General features: G+C 51.7%; 1 protein-coding gene across 2 annotated transcripts; it reads right to left on the bottom strand.

Moving 5' to 3' along the window:
• Positions 1-11,253: 11,253 nt before the first annotated feature.
• Positions 11,254-21,569, bottom strand: LOC133345330 (homeobox protein Hox-A10-like). 2 transcript variants are annotated; one of them, XM_061556003.1, is made up of 3 exons: positions 21,529-21,569; positions 14,555-15,770; positions 11,254-12,134 (listed from the first exon to the last, which is right to left on the bottom strand). In XM_061556003.1, the coding sequence occupies exons 1-3, from the start codon at positions 21,532-21,534 to the stop codon at positions 11,842-11,844; spliced, it is 1,515 nt and encodes a 504-aa protein (XP_061411987.1). In that variant the 5' UTR covers positions 21,535-21,569; the 3' UTR covers positions 11,254-11,841. The 2 variants fall into 2 exon arrangements, with proteins under 2 accessions (XP_061411987.1, XP_061411986.1); XM_061556002.1 differs by lacking the exon at positions 21,529-21,569 and having other exon boundaries at positions 14,555-16,085.
• Between the last annotated feature and the right edge of the window lie 562 nt (positions 21,570-22,131).

Here is a 22,131-nt window from a genome sequence, read left to right as displayed (position 1 = left end):
TTGTAGTTATGGTTGTATTTTATTAATCCTTAATCTTAAACATTACATACAATGAAACAAGAAATGGTAAAAAAGTAAAAACAGAGCAATATAATACCATACACCATTAGACATTATTGTACAAAAAAAGTCCATCCTATGTGTTAGTGAATTTTAAATATTTTAAGCAGGAAATGGCAGGAAATTCCTTTTTCAAATTTATATATTTTTCAGGGTTGGGACCCGCAGACCCCCTGTAAGATTTGGTCACCCCCAACCTTGACTCCGTGGCTACGGCCTTGCTCTGCCTACTCGCTCCTTGCGAGACGTCCGAACGACGCGCCCACTGCACATCGAAGTGCTCACCGGCACACGAGACGCGCACAACTCTTGCAGCCGAGATCGTCACGGAGCATGAACCACCGCATCGCGCGGCCGTCTGGAACGCTCTCTCCTTCCGACATTCGGAAGCCGCTGAGAGCCGTGCCCTGTTAAATCATCATCATCATCATCTAGATGGACGACCTCGTTTCTTTAGAACTGCTTTTCTGTGGGTTAATGTTTGTTGTCCATCCCGCGCGCTTCCGATATCGCCAGAGCGTTCCAGACGGCTGCAGAGGCGCATCTGCAAAGTGCGCGATGCGTGGCTCTGATTCGCTGCTACTGCTGCTGACTTGGACGTCTGTGACGTGCATTGTTATCAATTCCTGTAATGCCGTAAGTTCCAAGCCACTCGAAGACCTGTACCTTCGGTTGGCGCGGTTGGCTACGTACGGTGCGAAAGAAGTTCCGCATGCATACATATATACAAGTCAAATATGAAACGTGCACATTGTGATTACATCTATATCGATACAGATCCTATAGCCAGTTCCTCTCAATCAGTTCGTCCGATGGCACCTGAGTCTGTTCCGTGAGCTCCTGTCAACCAACAGCGAGCCTTCGACACTTTACGCGGCCTCAACGTGCACCTAGCCTGGCACAAGCGCCGCGGGGACGTCCCCGCCACGCTGAGTGGCGAGCGAGCGGCATACTCACTCTAAACATTTCTATCGAGAGGATAAACACAAGTACATATATACACACACACTATGTGTACACACACACTATGTATGTACATAGGTGTGGACAAACATAATCTATCATGCGCTGTCGGGACAGTGGGCTGTACACAACGACGACTAAACAAGCAACACCTCTTCTTCTGCCTTATCGCCTTAAACAATCAAACATCGTCAACTTTGACGTTCAGTCATCAATCAGTAAGTGGGACTTTGTTGCGGTACCAATGCTTCCCAGGAGTAATAACCCTGCAAACCCGATCGCAATGATAACAGGGTTTCCCCCTTTTTTCTGGCAACAAAACGAAAACGTTTTTTTTTGTTGCCAGAAAAAATGGGAAAACCCCTGTTATTATATTTTTGGTACTGGCAAATGAGATCTACTGATGGCGATCGCAATATTTCGCTGTGCCGTCTGCGTCGTCTCGCAACCTCCACCCTGTCCTCCATGGGCCTCGTCGTCGTCATCCTCCTCCTCCTCCTCAACCTCGTCCTCAACAAGATCCATCATCTCTCAAACGAGACGACACACGGCGGACGGCGCTTTCACTCTGGCGCAGCAACTGCCGTCGTCTGGAATCCACTCCCTCCATAGACGGAGTCCCATCGACTCGCACAGAGACCCACAGACGCACATAGAGACCCACAGACTCACATTTCGACACATGGATTCACGTAGAGACCTATAGACTGACACAGAGACTCATAGAGTCACACATATGCCCATAGACCCACACGAAGACCCATAGACTCACACAGAGACCCATAGACTCACACAGATACCCATAGAATCACACAGAGACCTATAGACTCACACAGTGTCCCACATACTCACACAGGGACCCATAAACTCACACAGGGACCCATAGACTCACACGAAGACCCACAGACTCACACAGAGACCCATAGACTCACACAGAGACACAAAGACTCAAAAAGAGACTCACACACTCACACAGGGACCCATAGACTCACACAAAGACCCACAGACTCACACAGAGTCCCATAGACTCACACAGAGACACAAAGACTCAAACAGAGACCCACAGACTCACACAGAGACCCATAGACTCACACAGTATCCCACACACTCACCAAGAGACCCATAAACTCACACAGGGACCCATAGACTCACACGAAGACCCACAGACTCACACAGAGACCCATAGACTCACACAGAGACACAAAGACTCACACAGAGACCCACACACTCACACAGGGACCCATAGACTCACACAGAGACACATAGACTCACACAGAGACCCACACACTCACACAGGGACCCATAAACTCACACAGGGACCCATAGACTCACACGAAGACCCACAGACTCACACAGAGACCCATAGACTCACACAGAGAAACAAAGACTCACACAGAGACCCACACACTCACACAGGGACCCATAGACTCACACAGAGACACATAGACTCACACAGAGACCCACACACTCACACAGAGACCCATAGACTCACACAGAGACACAAAGACTCACACAGAGACCCACACACTCACACAGAGACCCATAGACTCACACAGAGACACAAAGACTCACACAGAGACCCACAGACTCACACAGAGACCCATAGACTCACACAGAGACCCATAGACTCACACAGAGACACATAGACTCACACAGAGACCCATAGACTCACACAGAGACACATAGACTCACACAGATACCCATAGACTCACACAGAGACCCATAGACTCACACAGAGACACATAGACTCACACAGAGACCCACACACTCACACAGAGACCACACTCACACAGAGACCCACACACTCACACAGAGACCCATAGACTCACACAGAGACCCACACACTCACACAGAGACACATAGACTCACACAGAGACCCATAGACTCACACAGAGACACAAAGACTCAAACAGAGACTCACACACTCACACAGGGACCCATAGACTCACACAAAGACCCACAGACTCACACAGAGTCCCATAGACTCACACAGAGACACAAAGACTCAAACAGAGACCCACAGACTCACACAGAGACACATAGACTCACACAGAGACCCACACACTCACACAGAGACCCACACACTCACACAGAGACCCATAGACTCACACAGAGACCCACACACTCACACAGAGACACATAGACTCACACAGAGACCCATAGACTCACACAGAGACACAAAGACTCAAACAGAGACTCACACACTCACACATGGACCCATAGACTCACACAAAGACCCACAGACTCACACAGAGTCCCATAGACTCACACAGAGACACAAATACTCAAACAGAGACCCACATACTCACACAGAGACCCATAGACTCACACAGTGTCCCACACACTCACACAGGGACCCATAAACTCACACAGGGACCCATAGACTCACACGAAGACCCACAGACTCACACAGAGACCCATAGACTCACACAGAGACACAAAGACTCACACAGAGACTCACACACTCACACAGGGACCCATAGACTCACACAGAGACACATAGACTCACACAGAGACCCACACACTCACACAGAGACCCATAGACTCACACAGAGACACAAAGACTCACACAGAGACCCATAGACTCACACAGAGACCCACACACTCACACAGAGACCCACACACTCACACAGAGACCCATAGACTCACACAGAGACCCATAGACTCACACAGAGACCCATAGACTCACACAGAGACCCATAGACTCACACAGAGACCCACACACTCACACAGAGACCCACACACTCACACAGAGACCCACACACTCACAGACCCACAACTCACACAGAGACCCATAGACTCACACAGAGACCCATAGACTCACACAGAGACCCATAGACTCACACAGAGACCCATAGACTCACACAGAGACCCATAGACTCACACAGAGACCCATAGACTCACACAGAGACCCACACACTCACACAGAGACCCACACACTCACACGGAGACCCACACACTCACACAGAGACCCACACACTCACACAGAGGGCCTGTTGCAGCAACCAGCAGTTGTGTGGAATTCACTCCTCCTCCTCTCACTGTGCCGCGCGGTCGTCGTGACTTCCGTGAAAATCTCTCTCGACTCGTCTCTCCGTCTTTACTCCATCCCCATCGCCCCCGCTCGCTCGCCTCTGCATCTTCACATTTCAAGGTTCAACTTGTTGAACTTCTTGAAACGTCGCAAATTGTCAATGAGCAAATGAACGAGAACAAAACAGCCCTTCGACAACCCCAAACCTCCCCTGGTAACTTTTCACTGAAAATGACGCTCGTCACGACGAACGGAGCGCGCCGTTGGGGTGATTATTTATTAATGATGCCGCCGCACACAACGCACGGTGATGTTTATAATTGCATAACATCCGTGTCGCATTTTAACAACAAACAAACAACAACAACAACGACAGAAAGAAGACACACCCGTGGGGGGGGGGGGGGTTGCACGTGCGTTGCGGCGATTCGTGTGCTCGCTATAGCGCGGTGCGGTTTGCGCTTTGTGCTGATGTCCATCATCAGTGTGGAAAGTCTCGCCGCATCTATCCACTTTCACACGGGGGGGGGGGGGGTCTCGCCCCAGCCCCCCTGCTCCCCCGGCCGGTGAGATGACACCCGGACACGTAGGGACCTTTATACGAACACACAGATGTAATCCCGGCACTGTTGAAAAATTTTCAAGACTAAATTTTGTTTATTTTATTTTACCACGTAAAGCCCACTTGAGCCGTTAGCTCTGTGCGTGTGTGTCTGTTATAGAGGCGACCTGCTCACAGCGTGATGATAGCTCATGGAAGTGGCTGATATCATCATCATATAATTTGGGAATCAGTAATAGGAAGTAGAGAAATGCTCTAGAACGCGTGTTGATTCTCAATGTGCATGTGGAAGGGGGGGGGGGGCAAACCCGGGACAACCCGAATAACAATCCAGCGGACCACCACGAGGGGAGAGGGAGGGCACGCGGACTCCAAATATACAACTGGCATTGGTCAGGGTCCGAGGTCGAACCTACGACCCTCCTGGGGTACGGTACAAAGCGAGGGAGGTAACGTCTGTGGACACACGAGGTCAACATTTACAACGCAGTAGTTGAAGAAATAAACCAACTGTTTTTGGCAACGACTGTAGCTGTCAACCTTTTAATCGGTGTGCGTTTCAAACTTTCAACGTCAACTTATTTTGTACACATTTTTTTTATCTTAGCTTTTTTTATTATTGTATTTCTGTGGCGAAGACGTCAACTTCACGGCTTTTCTTCGTGCGAGCAAGCCAGAGAGAGACAGGAGAGAGGCAGGAGAGAGACAGAGCGAGACAGAGAGAGCGAAATGGAGTAGGAAGAGAGGGGGTAGAGAGAGAGAGGGGGGGGCAGAGAGGGGATAGAGAGAGAGGGGGACAGGGGTAAGGAGAGTAGAGCGAGAAATCTTTTGTGAAATCTTTCATTAAAAAAGGGGAGGACGGGTATACATAAAGCAAAGCATTACAAAAATAAAAAAGAAACGAAATGATGAACGAAGCAAAGTGCCGACTACACCGAGCATCTTCTTGTTTCCTCTGATCGTAAAAAGAGAGAGAGGGCCAGGAGAGAGGCAGCAGAGAGGAAGGGAGACGGCGGGCAGCGTTCAGGCCGTCCAAGTCGTGCCCACCCCACGTGACGCAGGCACTGGGTCGCGTCCATCCTCGTTGTTGCTCTCTCCCCGTCGGAAATGTTTACGTCGTGAAATTAAAAAAAAACATCAACACCCGCCATCACGGCGCCTGTGCCAGGCTAGGTGTACTCCGAGGCCACGTGAAGTGCCGAAGGCTCGCTGACAGGTGACGGGACAGACCCAGGTGCCATGGGTGGACCGACTGGAATGACTGTCAGATGCACCAACTGTGCCCCACTGCTGTGCCAACTTGCTGCATTTTAGCCGCCCGGCGCTCCGGTCGTTGTTGTGAGCGTCGCTCCTCTGCCTTGACGAGCCTCCTCCACGAGGCTCCTCCAAAAACACAAACACGAGATGGCGTCTCTCTACGTAAGTGACGTCATAGACTAGGCGCCGGTCACGTGATCTTCACTGCCCTCCGACGGCGAAGCGAGGCGTGTCAGAATTCCCGTCGACGTTTCGGCGCTCTGCTCAGGAAATCGGCATCGCTCCGTCTGCACAAATCAGCCACCAATCGCTCGACCAACCTTTCTGGACACATCAGCGGCAGGGCTCCAGCCAATAATCATTATCCTCCTCCTCATCATCATCATCAGCAGCAGCAGCCATGTTGTATCCACTGCTGGATGAATGTCTTTCCACGGCGCCGCCAATCCCCAGTCCTCTGCGCTGCCGTAATTCGACCGTGCTCCTTCCTGTGGCTGCCATTCTCTAACCAGTCTCGTCCATCTGATATCGATCCCTTACGATGAGGCATCCTGTGGCCAAATGCCGCCTCGAGTCCTCTTCTTAGCAGTCGACGACCGCATGTTGAACTTCTGATTTTCGCACCGCACGTAACCAAACCGCGCTCTCGTCAAAAGTGGGTGCGGGCAACGACCGCGTCTCTAACTCGTCACACTTTGCCCGCCGGTCGGACGCATCTTTTCGTTCCAACGTATCTCAGTTTTGTCAATTCCGGCGTGAATCTTGTGCGGGCGTCCGCGAGACGTCTCTTCGGATTTGAGTTCCGCGTTCCACGCGCCACAGTCCCCCACGTGTCGCTGATTCGAGGCGCGTGTCACGGCGGCTTCGATTCCCCTCTCAAGTTAAAACTCCCTTCTCTAAGCACGTCGTTTAAAGCCGCTATGAGCTTTTATTTATTTATTGTTCGTCAATTCATCTTCTTGGTTCTTTCGGTAAAGTCACGTAGAAGGAAAGTAATAAAATAATAAAAATAAAACATAATAAAACAATTCTCACGACGTTTCGGCCACAACGCAAGCAGCCGTCCTCAGGTGAAAACCAGGTCTGTCGGGCAGACAGCGTTCAGACGCTGTCTGCCCGACAGACCTGAGGACGGCTGCTTGCGTTGTGGCGAAACGTCGTGAGAATTATTTTATTATGTTTTATTTTTATTATTGTATTATTTCCCTTCTACGTGACTTTACCGAAAGAACCAAGAAGAGGAATCCCTGCAGTCACGAAAGCTTTAAATCGAAATGCTCGTCAATTGTTGATGTTCCAAAGGCGCTCTTCCATTACTCCATGCACTCGCTCGCCTCTATCATTCCCCCTCTATCACCTAAAATGCTTTCCCCAATAATAACAAAATGCGCACACGTTTCTGGTCGCCGGTGTTCTGTTTCGCCTGCTGTGTCCCGTCGACAGTTACGTGATTTGGTTTCGTGAGCTTGTCCGAGACTTTGCTCACGTTCATAGTAAACAATTCCTCCGGATGTCGCCCATTGCCGTTGGTTGCTGTCATTTGACACGTGGACGTTCACAACCAATCCGGCGATGTCACGATTCACGATCAGTTGATTTTGGTTTCGATCGTGTAGATGGTATGAAATGTCAATTGTTTATTCTAGATTTGAAGTTTTCGTGACTGCAAGGATCCATACTCTTGGTCCTGTCGGTAAAGTCACGTGGGTAGGAACGCGTCCCCAGTCCCTCGCTCCCTATCCCCCCCTCCGCCCCCCCCCCGACACACCCCCCTCTTTGACTTATACAGCCTCCTGGCATCTCTCCCACTTTAATATAAATCTTCTTGCCGTGGTGTTCACACCTCATGGCGATTGCTTGTGTTGCAATCGGAACGTCGTGATTTAATTTTATTTATTTTTATCTTTAATTTTATTTTTATCTATTATTTTCTCTACCTACTTGACTTTACCGAAAGAACCAAGAGTATGTCAATTGTTTATTTTCACTATAGCCCTTCACCACCCGACACGGCCAATTAAATCAAGTTGTCCATGTGCACGTGCAAAATGTTGATACATTTGATATATTTTTCAAGATAACTTTTACTTTCTTTCCAACTCTCCTCCTCTTCTGCTGGGACACCAACTAAATTGGCGTATTTGTCCACGTGACAACTTGCATTGATTGTCTCTGCCGGTTGTTTACGACTATTGATATTTCCCCAATGATAGCTGAGGTTGATCGTAGTATCGCCGCTTACCTCTCTACGATGCCTCAATGTCTCCAAACTACGTTTCAGAAAATATCTTCCAACGTTGCTGCGAAAGGTCCGTGCAGAGAGTGCAATCCCCCTCCTCCTCGCTCGACTCGCCCCACGATTTATATTGCATCACCATCGTCATGCAATCTCAGTGTGTATTCTTCCAACATTCTAAAGTATTTAAATAATTTCTACACATCATCATTGTTATTATAGCCTGGATTCGGTCTACCTTGGATGCATGACTGCATTCATTTCCACCGAATCAAGTTCCTTTTCGTAAGTGCACAGAGAGTCAGAGAGTAACGGTATTTGGCATCGCCTTTTTAGAATCAGCATTATAGTACAGCACGCATATGGCCAGTGGAAGAAAACAAGCAATCGATACGGAAATGATGAGGAAGGAAAAGTACAACATCATAACGGGAAAAGAAGATGTAGCTGTTTCAGCAGAAGCAATCGTAGCTGCGCGAATGAGCAAAGCAAGACATTTGTAGTTGGAACATCACTTAGAATAGCCCTTAGAGACCAGGACACCACTCATACTGCACGAAACGGGAGAGGGGGAAAAAAATCACAAAAAAACCTCGTGCAGTAATTATATGCAGATCTTTAGATACATCGTACTAAATTAGAAAAACAAAACCGTCTGGCTGGATTCCTGTCTGTCTGGGTGGCCCTTTAGTGTGCGTTGGTGACGTCACCGCGCACGTTACCAGGTGAGGTTGCAACACGTGACCAGTTCACCTATGCCCCTTTGCAATTCGACAACGGGCCCTCGCTTCCGTATGGGCAGATTTAATATCGGCGGCGCAGCATCAAAGAGGCGCAGTTGTTGCTGTAATCTCGTTAATGAGCGGGCATGTTGACTGGACGTTTTGGGCATGAAACCGAAATGCCTCGGATATCCCCTCACTCTTTGACAAAGGGGGGGGCCACATCGAATCGCAGAATGACATCACTTCTATATACAACATTGTCTTCATATATGTAGGCCATCTACTCACATACACACACACACGTCAATAAACGGTTCACTAAGATTCCGGAACAAAACTAAAGCAGGTAAATGTCAATTTACCGGAGGTAACCAACCATGAGAACGCGCAAGCTGATCATGGAGAATATGCCTCTCTAATATTTGGCCACATGAGAGTGATGCACGCTTTCATTGCTGTTCATACTGAAGCTCAACGTCTGCTCGTCAATTGTAGTTCAGACTGAACGGTGGATGCGCCATGGGAACCGAAATGCGATCGTCTCATGGAAATTCTTTCATTGTCATCGCTCGCGCAGATGAACAACATGACATGTCCTTTTTATTGTTTAAACATTAGACTAAGTGAAGATTATTTTATTTAAATTATTGGGAAAAAAAATCAACAACGAGACGTCTATTGTACAAATGCATACGTTAGTCCGAGAAAACCAGCCTTCACTGATAGCCAAACAAATGCTTCTATGACATCATATCATAATCAGAAATAAACTTGACACGTTTAATACAAACACGGACAGTTGTAATCATCGCGAAAACGGTGGCCGAAACGACAGTAAAAAAAAATCACAGCTGAGCGCGGCGGAAGTTGCTCATCATCGAGAAATACTTTAAGCTCTGGAGGGGGGAAAACAATTTTTAAAAAATCATAAAAATTACTCATCTCATAATACGACTCAAACATCACGCGTTCTCTCTCCTAACACTGGGCGGGCAAAACCCAGGGAGAAACGCACGGCTGAGATGGCTGTAATAAAACCTCGACACACTCAGCAATAACACTGCTCTTAAGAAAAAACCAATACACAGTACACACAATATTTCCTTAAGTGATTGCCAACGCAGTATCACCACTGCCAACACCGCATCACAATACTGTATGTGTTAGTTTTATATATATGTGTGTGTATATGTGTGTGTGTGTATATATGTGTGTATGTGTGTGTATATATGTGTGTGTGTGTATGTGTGTGTGTTGGAGCGGTAGTGTAGCGGTTAGCGCGCTGCGCTATGAACCTGGAGACCCGGGTTCGATTCCCGCTCACGGCTAACACCAGTGACGATTATCTGAACCGGTCCTGGGCCTCCCCTAGGTCGACTCAGCCTTAAATGAGTACCTGGTGCTGTGTAAACATCGCCACTAGGGAGACATAGGCGGTCGGGCGTGGTGCTGGCCACCCACCCCCTCGTGTACCGTTCCGGCCTTCATAGGTGCTCGCTAACAGCACTTGCCCCTACAGTCTGTTCAGGCTATACGGGGGATCTTTGTGTGTGTAGGAAGAGCACGGAATGAGGGAGCAGTCACGCGTCTGTTTTCGATCGGGTCCACGCTCGCTTCGCGGATCACGTCACTGAGTGTCGGGAGAGGTGACGCGGGTTGCAGCAGCAGCAACAGCAGCAGCAGCAACAGCAGCAGCAGCAACAGTAACATCAGCAGCAGTAACAGCAGTAACATCAGCAGCAGCAGCAGCAACAGCAGCAACAGCAGCAACAGCAGCAACAGCAGCAACAGCAGTAACAACATCAGTAACATCAGCAGCAGTAACATCAGCAGCAACAGCAGCAGCAGTAACATCAGTAACATCAGCAGAAACAGCAGCAGCACTAACAACAGCAGTAACATCAGCAGCAGCAACATCAGCAACCTCAGCAACAGCAGCAACAGCAGCAACGATGTGGAGCGAGGAATGATTGTGTAGGAGGGAAGGGAATCAAGAGCGCTACGGTGGCACACAAGAACGCTCCCTCACCACCACCACGGACGGAGGGAGGGATTGGTACACGGAGCCCGGAGCCGTCGGCCAATGACCGCGCGCCACTACCACAAATCCCTGCCCTTGACACGAAAAGAAACCCCTCTCACCCTTAACCCAAAACCCGCACACGAGAGCGCCCTCACACTCCTTACGCACGCACGGAAAGCATTCAAAAAACTCCCCCATCCACCCTAACTCCCCACCAAGACTCAAACAGCATCAGTAGCAGCAGCAGTCGTTTTGCATTTGCGATTCTCCAGGCAAGGAATTGGTTGGCCGCTGAGTCCATGCGTAAGGGATGACTTACGGTAAACATTGTGCCCCCCCCCCCCCTGTCCTATTCCCTCACCCTCCCATCCCCCACCACCAACAAATCCACGTTCATCGTCACAAGTAGCGCGGCACAACGAGTAACACTTCGTTTTTTTGTCCAATATATACATTGGCCACGGGTATACACGCGCGCGAGAAGCCACGTGACGAATTCGACAGCAAAGAAATGCGACTTCAGAGTGAACGTTGCTTCCTCGTGGATTTTTGGTCACTGAGAGTTTTGCGTCGTTTTTTTGTCCACAACATCTTGTGGTGTGCGTTGTTGTTGTTGTTTTAAACAGACCGTCTGGGCCCCCGCCATAGGAATGTGTAATGTCTATACCACCGTCTCAGAGCCGCGAAGGAATCAGCAGACGCATTGGTGGCCCAGTCCGGCCGTGCGACGGATTGGTGAACAAACGCCGACGATCATCGACCAATCCATGGCGTTGTCGACGATGTCGCGATGCGTAACATCGCCCCCAGAGTTCGTCAACAACGCGTGACCTCAACCGTTCGACTTAGCCGCTGTCCAGGGCGACGCCTCGACGCGGTGGTGGATCGATGCCAAGTGGAGGGAGCGCAACCCGCGCTCGACGGCGCCCGCATCGCACGGCTCCCCCTCTGCCCTCCCCGCACCTACCACCCACCTCGGCTCTACGAGAAGGGGTACGGGGCCGTCATCTCGCGGACACGGATCTCGCGATTCATCTTCTTGAGCTTCATCCGTCGGTTCTGGAACCAGATCTTGACCTGGCGGTCGGTGAGGTTGACCCCGCGGCTGATCTCGAGACGCCGCTCGCGCGTCAGGTACATGTTGAAGAGGAACTCCTTCTCGAGCTCCAGGGTCTGGTACTTGGTGTAGGGGCAGCGCTTCTTGCGACCGCTCTTCGCCGTCAGCCAGCCGCCCGGGGCCTCGCGCGCGGCGTCCCCGTCGCGGCCGACGACCTCTGCACGGCGAGACGGAGAGAGAGACAGGCAGAGAGAGAGAGACACAGAGAGGGAGACAGAGAGAGACACAGAGAGAGACAGACAGAGAGACGGAGAGAGAGACAGAGACACCGAGAGAGAGACAGAGACACAGAGAGAGAGATAGACAGAGAGAGAGAGAGAGACACAGAGAGAGACAGACAGAGAGACGGAGAGAGAGACAGAGACACCGAGAGAGAGACAGAGACACAGAGAGAGAGATAGACAGAGAGAGAGAGAGACAGAGAGAGACGGAGAGAGAGACACAGAGAGAAAGACGGAGAGAGAGACAGAGACACAGAGAGAGAGAGAGACAGACAGAGAGAGACAGAGACACAGAGAGAGACACAGATAAAGACACAGAGAGAGACAGAGACACAGAGAGAGAGACAGACAGAGAGACACGGGGGCAGCACAGCGTTCAGATATGTCCACCTGCTTATTATAATGTTTCTTCTTCCGTACGGCTGCTGGAGTAGATGCGGAGCAACGACAACATGATCACACTCGGGTGGTCAAGGCAGATCAGCTGGGGACGAGCAGTCTGAGCGGATCTCCGTGAGAGATATTTTGCCCGGGTTGGGTCTCGTTGTTGGCGTTTTCTCTCGATTGTTTGTGGATGTCACCCGAGCTGCGAGTGAAAACATTTTAGCGTAATTATTATAATAATTATTAATGTCGTGCTGTGTCGCAGCTTGTTCTTCATATCTGTCGACAGCGCGAGTGTAATTGTTGTCGTCGTTATTATTAGTGCTGTTCTGCTTATGATTAGCATCAGTATTTAGAATTGATTTGAACCCTGCGTTGTGAGCAGAGATTTAACAGGACTGTGATGTACTTCGATATGAAAAGGCGTTCTGTAAAATAAAGATGACTATTATTATGTTAATAGTTTTTTGAGAAGTTTATATTTTTTGTTGGGTGGGGGGGAGATACATTTGTGGGCAAAAATCTCGTCGATGTCTCCATGACCAGTTTACAACGAGCTGATTGCGCTGCGCCTGACGCGTTGCGAATTCTGATGGGTGAGTTGTCGATGGGCGCATCTCGCCTCGGGTGCGTCTGTGTGGCGTGCCCAGGTGTTCGGCATCGTGGCGAGATGTTAACTACCTCGCCTGGTATACAGGAGGGCGCGGGTTCGAGCCCGACCCTGACGCCTGCTGCTGTGTATTTGGAGTTTTGCGTGTCACTCTCTCTCTTCTGACGTGTACATTGTTCGGAAATGTTACAATCACAAGTGTATTTACCAAGTAAAGTCCACTGAGCTAACAAGGCGCTTTAGAATGGCATAGCGAAGCTGGTGTGTGCACGTGTGCACAGCGGTTAGGGCGCTGTGCTACGAACCTGGCGACACGGGTTCGATTTTCGCTTCACGGTCAACACCCAGCGACGCTCATCTGAACCGCTCCTGGATCTGGTCTCTCCTAAGTCGACTCAGCCTCAAATTAGTGCCTGGCGCGGTGTGTGAACATCGCCACTGGGGAGACAAAGGCGGCCGGGCGTGGTGCTGGCCATCCTCCCCCTTCGCGTGCCGAGCCCGCCTTCATAGGTGCTCGCTAACAGCACTTGCCCCAAGCAGTCTGTGTCAAGGCTACACATGGTGATCTTTGTATTTTGTGTGTGTGTGTATATTCACACGCGCACACACGGCAAGTTCACCGGTGACGCGCACGCGATGCTCGCAAGAGCCGCGCAATGGCCAGGAAGCCGATCGCAACGATGTGACGACGTGCCCTACCGCGTGGCCACTCCGAGGCGTTGTCGTGTCGATCCTACAGCTGCACAACACGCGCTCGGACCGGCCTCGCCACGAGACCCACCAGCACACGTGGAACCGTGACGAGTGAAATTCAGATCGTGCCGTGCATTGACTTGAAATAATAATGATGGCGTCCCCCCCCCCCCCCACTGCCCCCACCGTTTGAGGATCATGTGTCGAACATAACAATAAAACCAAGTACATACCGCACGATATGTAATATATTATATAATAAAAAAACACAATAAAACCACATCAAGCACAACAGGCTACGAGGCACACAACCAGCGGCGCGGCTAATGCAGTAAACGTCGGTGGTTTCAAATAATACGACGACTAATAATGCAATTAAACACAACGATGATGCCAACATATATCATGAACCGACGGTCTACGTTGCGCGCGGTGGATTCCAAGACAGCGATAAATAATCTCCAACACCCCCCGCCTCCTCCTCCTCCTCACCCCCACTACGAAGGCCGCGGCTTTGGGGCATCAAGTCACTTGACATGGCGCGCAATCCGCCCCCGTCGTTCCACGGCACCCCCTCGACACCCCGTCCCCCCCCCGTAACCAACACGTCTCTCTGCCGGGTTCAACCAGCCGCCGCCACAGCGAGCGGCTCGCCTCTGCTGCACCCACCTGGTGCCTTGGGCGCGCCCCCGGGGCTGAAGCCGCCGCTCTCCGCGCGCTGCGAGGGCGAACGCTGCTCGTAGCGGGAGGGTGCGACCTGGTGGTGGTGGTGGTGGTGGTCGTGGTGGTTGTTGTTGTGGTGGTTGATGGGTCCGCCCAAAGCGGGGGGCCCAGCGTGAGGAACGGAGATGGGGAGGGGGTCTGTCGGTGACCCCCGCTCCTCGGGACTGCCCCCCGGTCTGGCACCGACCCCGGCACCAATCGCCACCGGTACCGCGTCGTCGTCCAGTCCGCTGGGCGCGAAGCGAGCCGGGGATGGCGACAGCGACACCGACGTCGCCTCGGCTGCCCCCGCCGCTGCCCCCGACGCGGCGGGGTCGTGATTCAACTCGGGCGAGCGCGTGAAGGCGGCGGGCGAGACGTCCTCCAAGGCACTGAAGTCCAGAGGCTTCACCGCCACCGCCGAGGGCATTTGCCCCAGGCGAAAGTAGCCGGGCACGGGGACCCCCGCGCCTCCGTCGGACGCGGCGGCCGCGGCTGCCGAAGCCTCGGCGCCCTGCAGCTGAAGCCGCGCGTACGCCGCGTCCGTCTTGGCGGCCCGAGCCACGTCGACGGCTCCGTACAGGCAGTAGGCGTCCTCCTCCTTGACGGCGTGCGGCGAGAAGACGGCTCCGTGAGACGGCGCGCATTGGTTCGCGTCCAGCTGGCCGCATGCCCGGATCGGATCTCCCCACGATCCGCCCTCGGGCATAGAGGTCGCGTAGACAGTGGCGGGGTGGTGCGAGCCCAGAGTTAGGCGCTGCTGCTGCTGCTGTTGCTGCTGCTGCTGCTGGTGGTGGTGATAGTGGTGAACAGCGTGAGGATGGTGGTGGTGGTGGGGCGGTGGCAGGTCCGAGCGTTTGACGAGCGATTGCACGAGGCTACAATTCTGCACGGCTGCTGCGTAGCCATGCTGCTGCTGCTGCTGTTGTTGATTGTGATGATTGTGGTGGTTGTTGTGATTGTGGTGGTTGTGGTGGTGGTGGTGCTGCGAACCTGCGGCCGAGCCGGCGTAGAACAAGTCGGCGGCGGCGGCGGAGGAGCCCGCCCGACCCGCGCCCACGAGCAGCGAGTCGACGAGGAACGAGTTGGCGAGCGCCGGCGCGTTCGGAGGACACGACGGGGCCGACGGCGATGACATCTTCAGGCGCGGAGGCGGCGGCGCGAACAAGGGCTCTGGGTGATTCTTGGCATCGCAGCAGCCACCCGACATAGCAGCAGCAGCAGCGGCGGCAGCGGCAGCATCATCAGCAGATGCAGCAGCAGCAGCAGCATCATCATCAGCAGCGGCGGCATCCCGAGAAAACATTTTCAAGCGCCAGGACGAGCGCCCCCCACCCCGCTCCTCTCTCGCACTCGCGCGCGGTCACGCGCCCTGCCAGCCAATGGGGCCTTCGCGGCAGCGGCGGCAGACTCCGCCTCATTGAAGGCGTCTGGAGGGGAGATGGTGATGATGAGCTTGGAGAGGGGGGAGTCCGAAATTTAGGGTCCGAGGGGGGCACACACCCCCCCCCCAGCGCCACCACCCCGCCCCCCCGCCTCTGCCCCCCGCCTCTGCTTAACCCTCCCACCCCCCCCGCCACCGATAGCGTCTCTCGCAGCGGCGATGCGAGAGACCGGGGGAGCGAGAGACCGGGGAGCGAGGAGAATTCGCAAGCGGCGCACGTTCGTGTTGCATAACCAGCCAGGGCCCCCTTGCCCGCCGAAGGCTGTGCGTGTTTACGGCGGTAAACTCGAAATTCTCGTCCCATCAAAGCGAAGCTTCCACACCATTTGCCACCACCCCGCCCGCTATCCCTCGCCGCGTCGTCGCCTCTTGCTCCCCTGGTTGCGAGAAGGAACGAATCTTGCCGAAGCGAGAGAAGTGAAGCTTCGAGCTGGCGGGTGTGAGCAAGTCGATGCAGCTGTGTAGTGTATGTCTATATGTGTGTACACACACACGTACACGCGATGCCGTGCCCTCGAGAGCAACGTGGACGGACACGACACACGCGCATTGCGCAAAAAACCTGCGAGTACATTTTTATTTCTCCAAAAAAAAAGCCGAAACAGATGATAGCTCATGATGCTGAGTTTGATGATGAATCAAATAGATTTTCTCCGTGATTTATTCCGTCTGTTGTGAGAATATTAGGTTGACAAATGGGTGCGCGATGCCTCTAAAGGCGGTATGTACGTTATTTATTTGATATAATATTATTAAGTGGAGTTTTTATTTTTTTAATACCCAACTAACACGTCACGTGACTCTTTCCAATACACGCAAGTTCAGATCTGTTTTGTTGTTGTTGTAAATTCCAGCCGGAGCAGTCATAACGCCCAGGGCTTGTAACGTGAATTTTCACCTTTTGGGAAGATTTGGGACGAACACATGAAGAGTCAAAACAGTGCAAATTGTGATGCTCCTCACGCACATACACACATACACACACACGCACATACATACACACATACACGCACATACACACATACACACACACATACACACATACACACGCACATACACACACATACACACGCACATACATACACACATACACGCACATACACACATACACACACACATACACACATACACACGCACATACACACACATACACACGCACATACATACACACATACACGCACATACACACATACACACACACATACACACATACACACGCACATACACACACATACACACGCACATACATACAAAGACAAAGATCCCCCGTATAGCCTTAACAGACTGTAGGGGCAAGTGCTGTTAGCGAGCACCTATGAAGGCCTACATACATACACACACATACACACACACATACACACACATACACATACACACGCACAAACACACACACGCACATACACACACACATACACACATACACCCACATACACACACGCACACACACACATATACACACATACACACACACACGCACACACATACACGCACGCGCACGCACGCGCGCACCAATTCAATTCGTTTTACGAGAATAAATGTAAACGTTTGATGAAGGTCAGTCGGAACCCGATATCAATAAAAGTCACCTACATGAAAAAAATAACGCCGATGTTACACACACCGTGTTAACAACAAAGATATCATGAACAACAACAACAAGATATCATAAACAACAACAGCAAAGAACAACAGTCGCACAGAATTAACCCGAGGTTAGTTTTATTGGCAGCAAAGAAAGTAGCTATATATGTGCTTATAACACACGAGAGACCACAGCGCGATCGGCAAAGTTATTCCACCTAAAGACGGAAGCTTCTGTTGCCTCCGAAACGTCGTGATTTTTATTTTATTTTACTTTTATTTATTTTAATGTTTTACCTACGTGACTTTACCGAAAAAACCTAAGAATATTATTCTATGGCGACCATCACTCGATATAAATATATTTTGGGCAAAACTAAATTGGAAAAGCCATGCAATAAAACATGTTAATGGTGGAAATATGAAGCCGTCCGCTTAGAGGCGAACTCCAATGTAAATGTCATCAACAGACCCATCGTGTGAATATTTATCAGTATTATGATTACGGGTTTAGCGCGTGCACTGCCCACATTCCGACAGGCACGATCATCTTATTTGTTACCCAATTAACGATTCATTCAATGCTCAGTGCATTCTCAAAGCTTGTTGACCGCATTTCGTGTCGATGTAACGGATTTTCTTTAATTTGGAACCATTGGTGACGTTAAGATCTGACCAGACAGACTTTGGGCTATCGTGTATCGCCAGGGGCCGCATGTGTGGGCTTCGGGGTGGCGACGTTTGCGCATCGCAACCGGGACCTCATTTGACGCTGAGTCGACCTAGTGGAGGCCCAGGACCGGTTCAAATAATCGTCACTGGGTGTTGGCCATGGGCGGGAATCGAACTCGGTTCGCCGGGCTCGTAGCGCAGCGTGCTCACCGCTACCATACCGCTCCCTACTACACCCAGATGCACGCAGATACACACACATCGTTCATACGTGCACATATATGTATATATGTGCACGCACAGTGGGAGGCTATCTCCTGAATGCGTTACAGACACTCAGGCAGGCGCGCCGTGCTATGGAAGTGTATCCGCAACGCGGATGGAGCCAACAGCGATAGCGCGATATATTTACTGAACAAATCCGATCCGTCGGTGATTGAGGCTCACAAAACCCAGCAATTAATAAAAAAAAAACACGCCGTGCTCGCGTTGCGTCGGTCGTAAGAATTTCGGACTCGCGTGGACAACTTTCCTGCGTAACCTGTAGAGACAGGTTTTTTTTTATTTTGTTGTATTACCCAACTCATCACTCGCCCACTCACTCGGCTAGCGCGTGCCGATGTTCGCATGCACGGAGTTTTCGCAGCGGCGGTGCAACGAACGGTCATCCGCACTGCGTGGTGACACCCAGCCACGGCCAGCAAGCAGTGGCCAGCGAGACTTCACCAAAGATCCCTCGTGCAGCAAGTGCTGCTCGCGAGCACCAATGAAGGGCGGCACGGCACACGATGGGGGGTGAGTGGCCAACGCCACGCCCGGCCGCCTTTGTCTCCCGAGTGGCGATGTTTGCACACCGCACCAGGTACTCATTCGAGGCTGAGCCGATCTAGGGAAGGCCCAGGATCGATTCAGATACTCGTCACTGGGTGTTGGTGACCGTTAGCGGGAATCGAACTCGGGTCGCCGCCGGGTTCGTAGCGCGGCGCGCTCACCGCTCTGCTAACGCGAACCTCACCCCACTCACCCACCAGCCCCCAGCCCGCTCATCAACACCCTACTGACCAGCGTGGTGAAGTATGGCTATGCACAATCCTCTACGACATCCACACATTGTTTGGCGATTCTTGTTGGCTTTGGCATTGGTACGGAATCACAGTTCACAACAACAACACACAGCACACGCACCAACAACACTGTGGCATTGGAAGACACTAATTATACAATTGGCAACGTTTCATAACGCATCGTATGACATCCCATCATGATGTGGCCCCGGGGAGGGGTTCATCCAGCAGTGGATTGACAAAGGGATGTTGAGTATATAATGATAATACTTGTTGCTAATGTTATTGCAGTGTCGTAACTAAACATTCCACATTGAACTTGGTGGTCGGACTGATGCGCCACATGCGGGAATGCCACCCGAATTAAACAATGAGCAGTGATGTATTATAGATTTGAATTTCAAAAAGGCACATTAGCTTATTAGATTTTAAGCTAATTACCCACTTATATACGATACATTTAGTTTCAACCAATGCAATTGTGATGAAGTGTAGATTTCCCCCTCCCCTGTTACCGATCGCTGCGGAGTTGTAGATCTCTGCCCAACGGGGACGCCTTTAGGAATCTCTTTTCCTTTGTTAATAAACTTTTCACATCGATTGATGTGATGTGATTCATTTTCCAGAATTCGTTTCCGGAATATCTCTTTTTTGTTCATCAATTTGATTAGCGGATGCATTTAAGGAATTAGACTTTGGGGAGCTGGCGGGGGGGGGGGGTTGAATAATTCCTCGCTGGAGGATTCGTTATATTTTATAATATTAATGAAGTACCTTAACCGCTGCTTAAAATCACCTGGGCAAGGCAGACGCTTCGGCTAATTTACATCCACGGGGGCTATGCAATTATTCATGAGCAGTGTAATTCACGCAGCACATTTCATGATTATGCGTTCTAAAACTTGGACATTAACGTTAATTGCAATAGTTTTCGCGATGCGCTCGGCAATGAATGAATAAATAAAGCACCGCACTCACAATGAATACGCTGCAAACGTGCAAAAATTATTGCCACAATGTCATCTCACAACTGAGCGGTGCTAAAGTGGTTACATTCCATCACGTCATCTCTTAAATCGTATTCAATTATTTAGAAGCGAATATGGAATTCGACGTATCATATTAATTCACGTAACATCCTGTACAATAATTACAATAATGCCATGCTCCCACGTCCAGGCGATTCAATGTATACGGAGAGGAAACGAAGTAGTAATGCTCGCGAATATGATTCATGTGCCCGAGGGTATATCACAAAGCAATGAAGCGCTGCCTCGGCGAATTGTGGGTAATAGGATACAAACTACGGCGCCTCGGAGACGACACGCGCACAAAGACCCCCCCCCCCCACTAACCAGGAGAACCTCCAACAGACTGCTGCTGTTGGTGCACAGGGGCCGTCTGTAGTTCTCCAGCACTTTCTACGAACCGCACAGCGCGCCAGGCAAATGCCGTTTGGGTCGAAGGAGGCGACGCATGGGGCCGGATTTAACTATCCGCCACTGTCATTGTCGGTTGTGAGCGCGCGTCCAACTCGGGGTCTGCGGGTTCGTAGCGCATTGCGCTGCGAACACAAAGCAATGCCCCGTGACGACTGAACGGGCGGCGGTGGCGGGGCAAGTGCTCTCCGCGAGCAGCGATGAAGACCGGAGCGGCACGCCACGGGGTGGGTGGCCAGCACCACGCCCGTGCCGCCTTTGTCTCTTCCCAGTGGCGATGCTTAACACACCGCACCAGGTACTCATTTGAGGCTGAGACGACCTAGGGGAGGCCTCGTGACCGGTTCAGATAATCGTCACTGGTGCTGACCGTTAGCGGGAATCCAACTCGGGTCACCAGGCTCGTAGCACAACGCGCTAAGCGCTGCGTCCCCCCCTTCCACCACACACACACACAAGACAAAGAACCCCCATATAGCCTTGAACGGGCGGTCTTGGCAATCACACACACACACCCACCCACCATGGTATTCAGTAACGTGCTACCAGGCCTGAGTTTTATCCTGAACACTCCTGAGCCCTCTCTCCATCAACACCGCCGCCACCACCACCACCATCATCATCTCTCTGTCTCTTTCTCTCTGAAATCCCCAATTTTATAATGTCTCTCCCCCTCTTCTCCCTCTCCCACCCACCCACCCACCGACTCCTTCCTCCCTTAACCGTCTTGCCCTCACGCACCGCCATTCCTCACGCGCTAATGAGTCCGTTCACGACTTGGCGGGACGCTCCTCCCGGGGCCAGAGTCGCTCTCGTGTCTTCCCAGCGCGCGCGGGGGAGGGGGGGGGCATGAGCGAGAGAGCGAGAGGAGAGAGCGAGGGGAGAGAGCAAGAGAGAGAGTGGGAGAGAGTGGGCGAGAGAACGAGACCGCGACTAGAAATGAACTTGGGAGCCAGCGCCGTGAGCCGAGAGAGCGAGGAGGAGAGAGCGAGGAGGAGAGAGCGAGGAGGAGAGAGCGAGGAGGAGAGAGCGAGGAGGAGAGAGCGAGGGAGAGAGCGAGGAGGAGAGAGCGAGGAGGAGAGAGCGAGGAGGAGAGAGCAAGGGGAGAGAGCGAGGAGGAGAGAGCGAGGGGAGAGAGCGAGGGGAGAGAGCGAGGGGAGAGAGCGAGGGAGCATCGAGGCGGCACACGGCTTCCCCACATCGCTGACGGAATGGGCGAGGCGAGTTCGGGGTGTCTGCGCGTGCGTGTCTGTGTGTGGGGAGCGGCAGTGTGTAGCGGTTCCGCGCTATACGAACCCGGCGACCCGAGCTCGATTCGCGCTCACGTGAGGCCAACACCCAGGG

The sequence above is a fragment of the Lethenteron reissneri genome, chromosome 21 (genome assembly GCF_015708825.2).
Source record: "Lethenteron reissneri isolate LAM-NWPU_2019-01 chromosome 21, ASM1570882v1, whole genome shotgun sequence".
Taxonomy (NCBI): domain Eukaryota; kingdom Metazoa; phylum Chordata; class Hyperoartia; order Petromyzontiformes; family Petromyzontidae; genus Lethenteron; species Lethenteron reissneri.
This window is presented reverse-complemented; position numbering and strand designations above follow the sequence as displayed.

What these genes read in the sequence shown, in the direction of transcription:
- LOC133345330 (XM_061556002.1), bottom strand. Translation starts at nt 15,893, where the DNA reads ATGTTTTCTCGGGATGCCGCCGCTGCTGATGATGATGCTGCTGCTGCT. An exon ending in GGGCGCGCCCAAGGCACCAG is followed by an intron (nt 12,135 to 14,554) that starts GTGGGTGCAGCA and finishes CTCGCCGTGCAG; the next exon opens with AGGTCGTCGGCCGCGACGGG.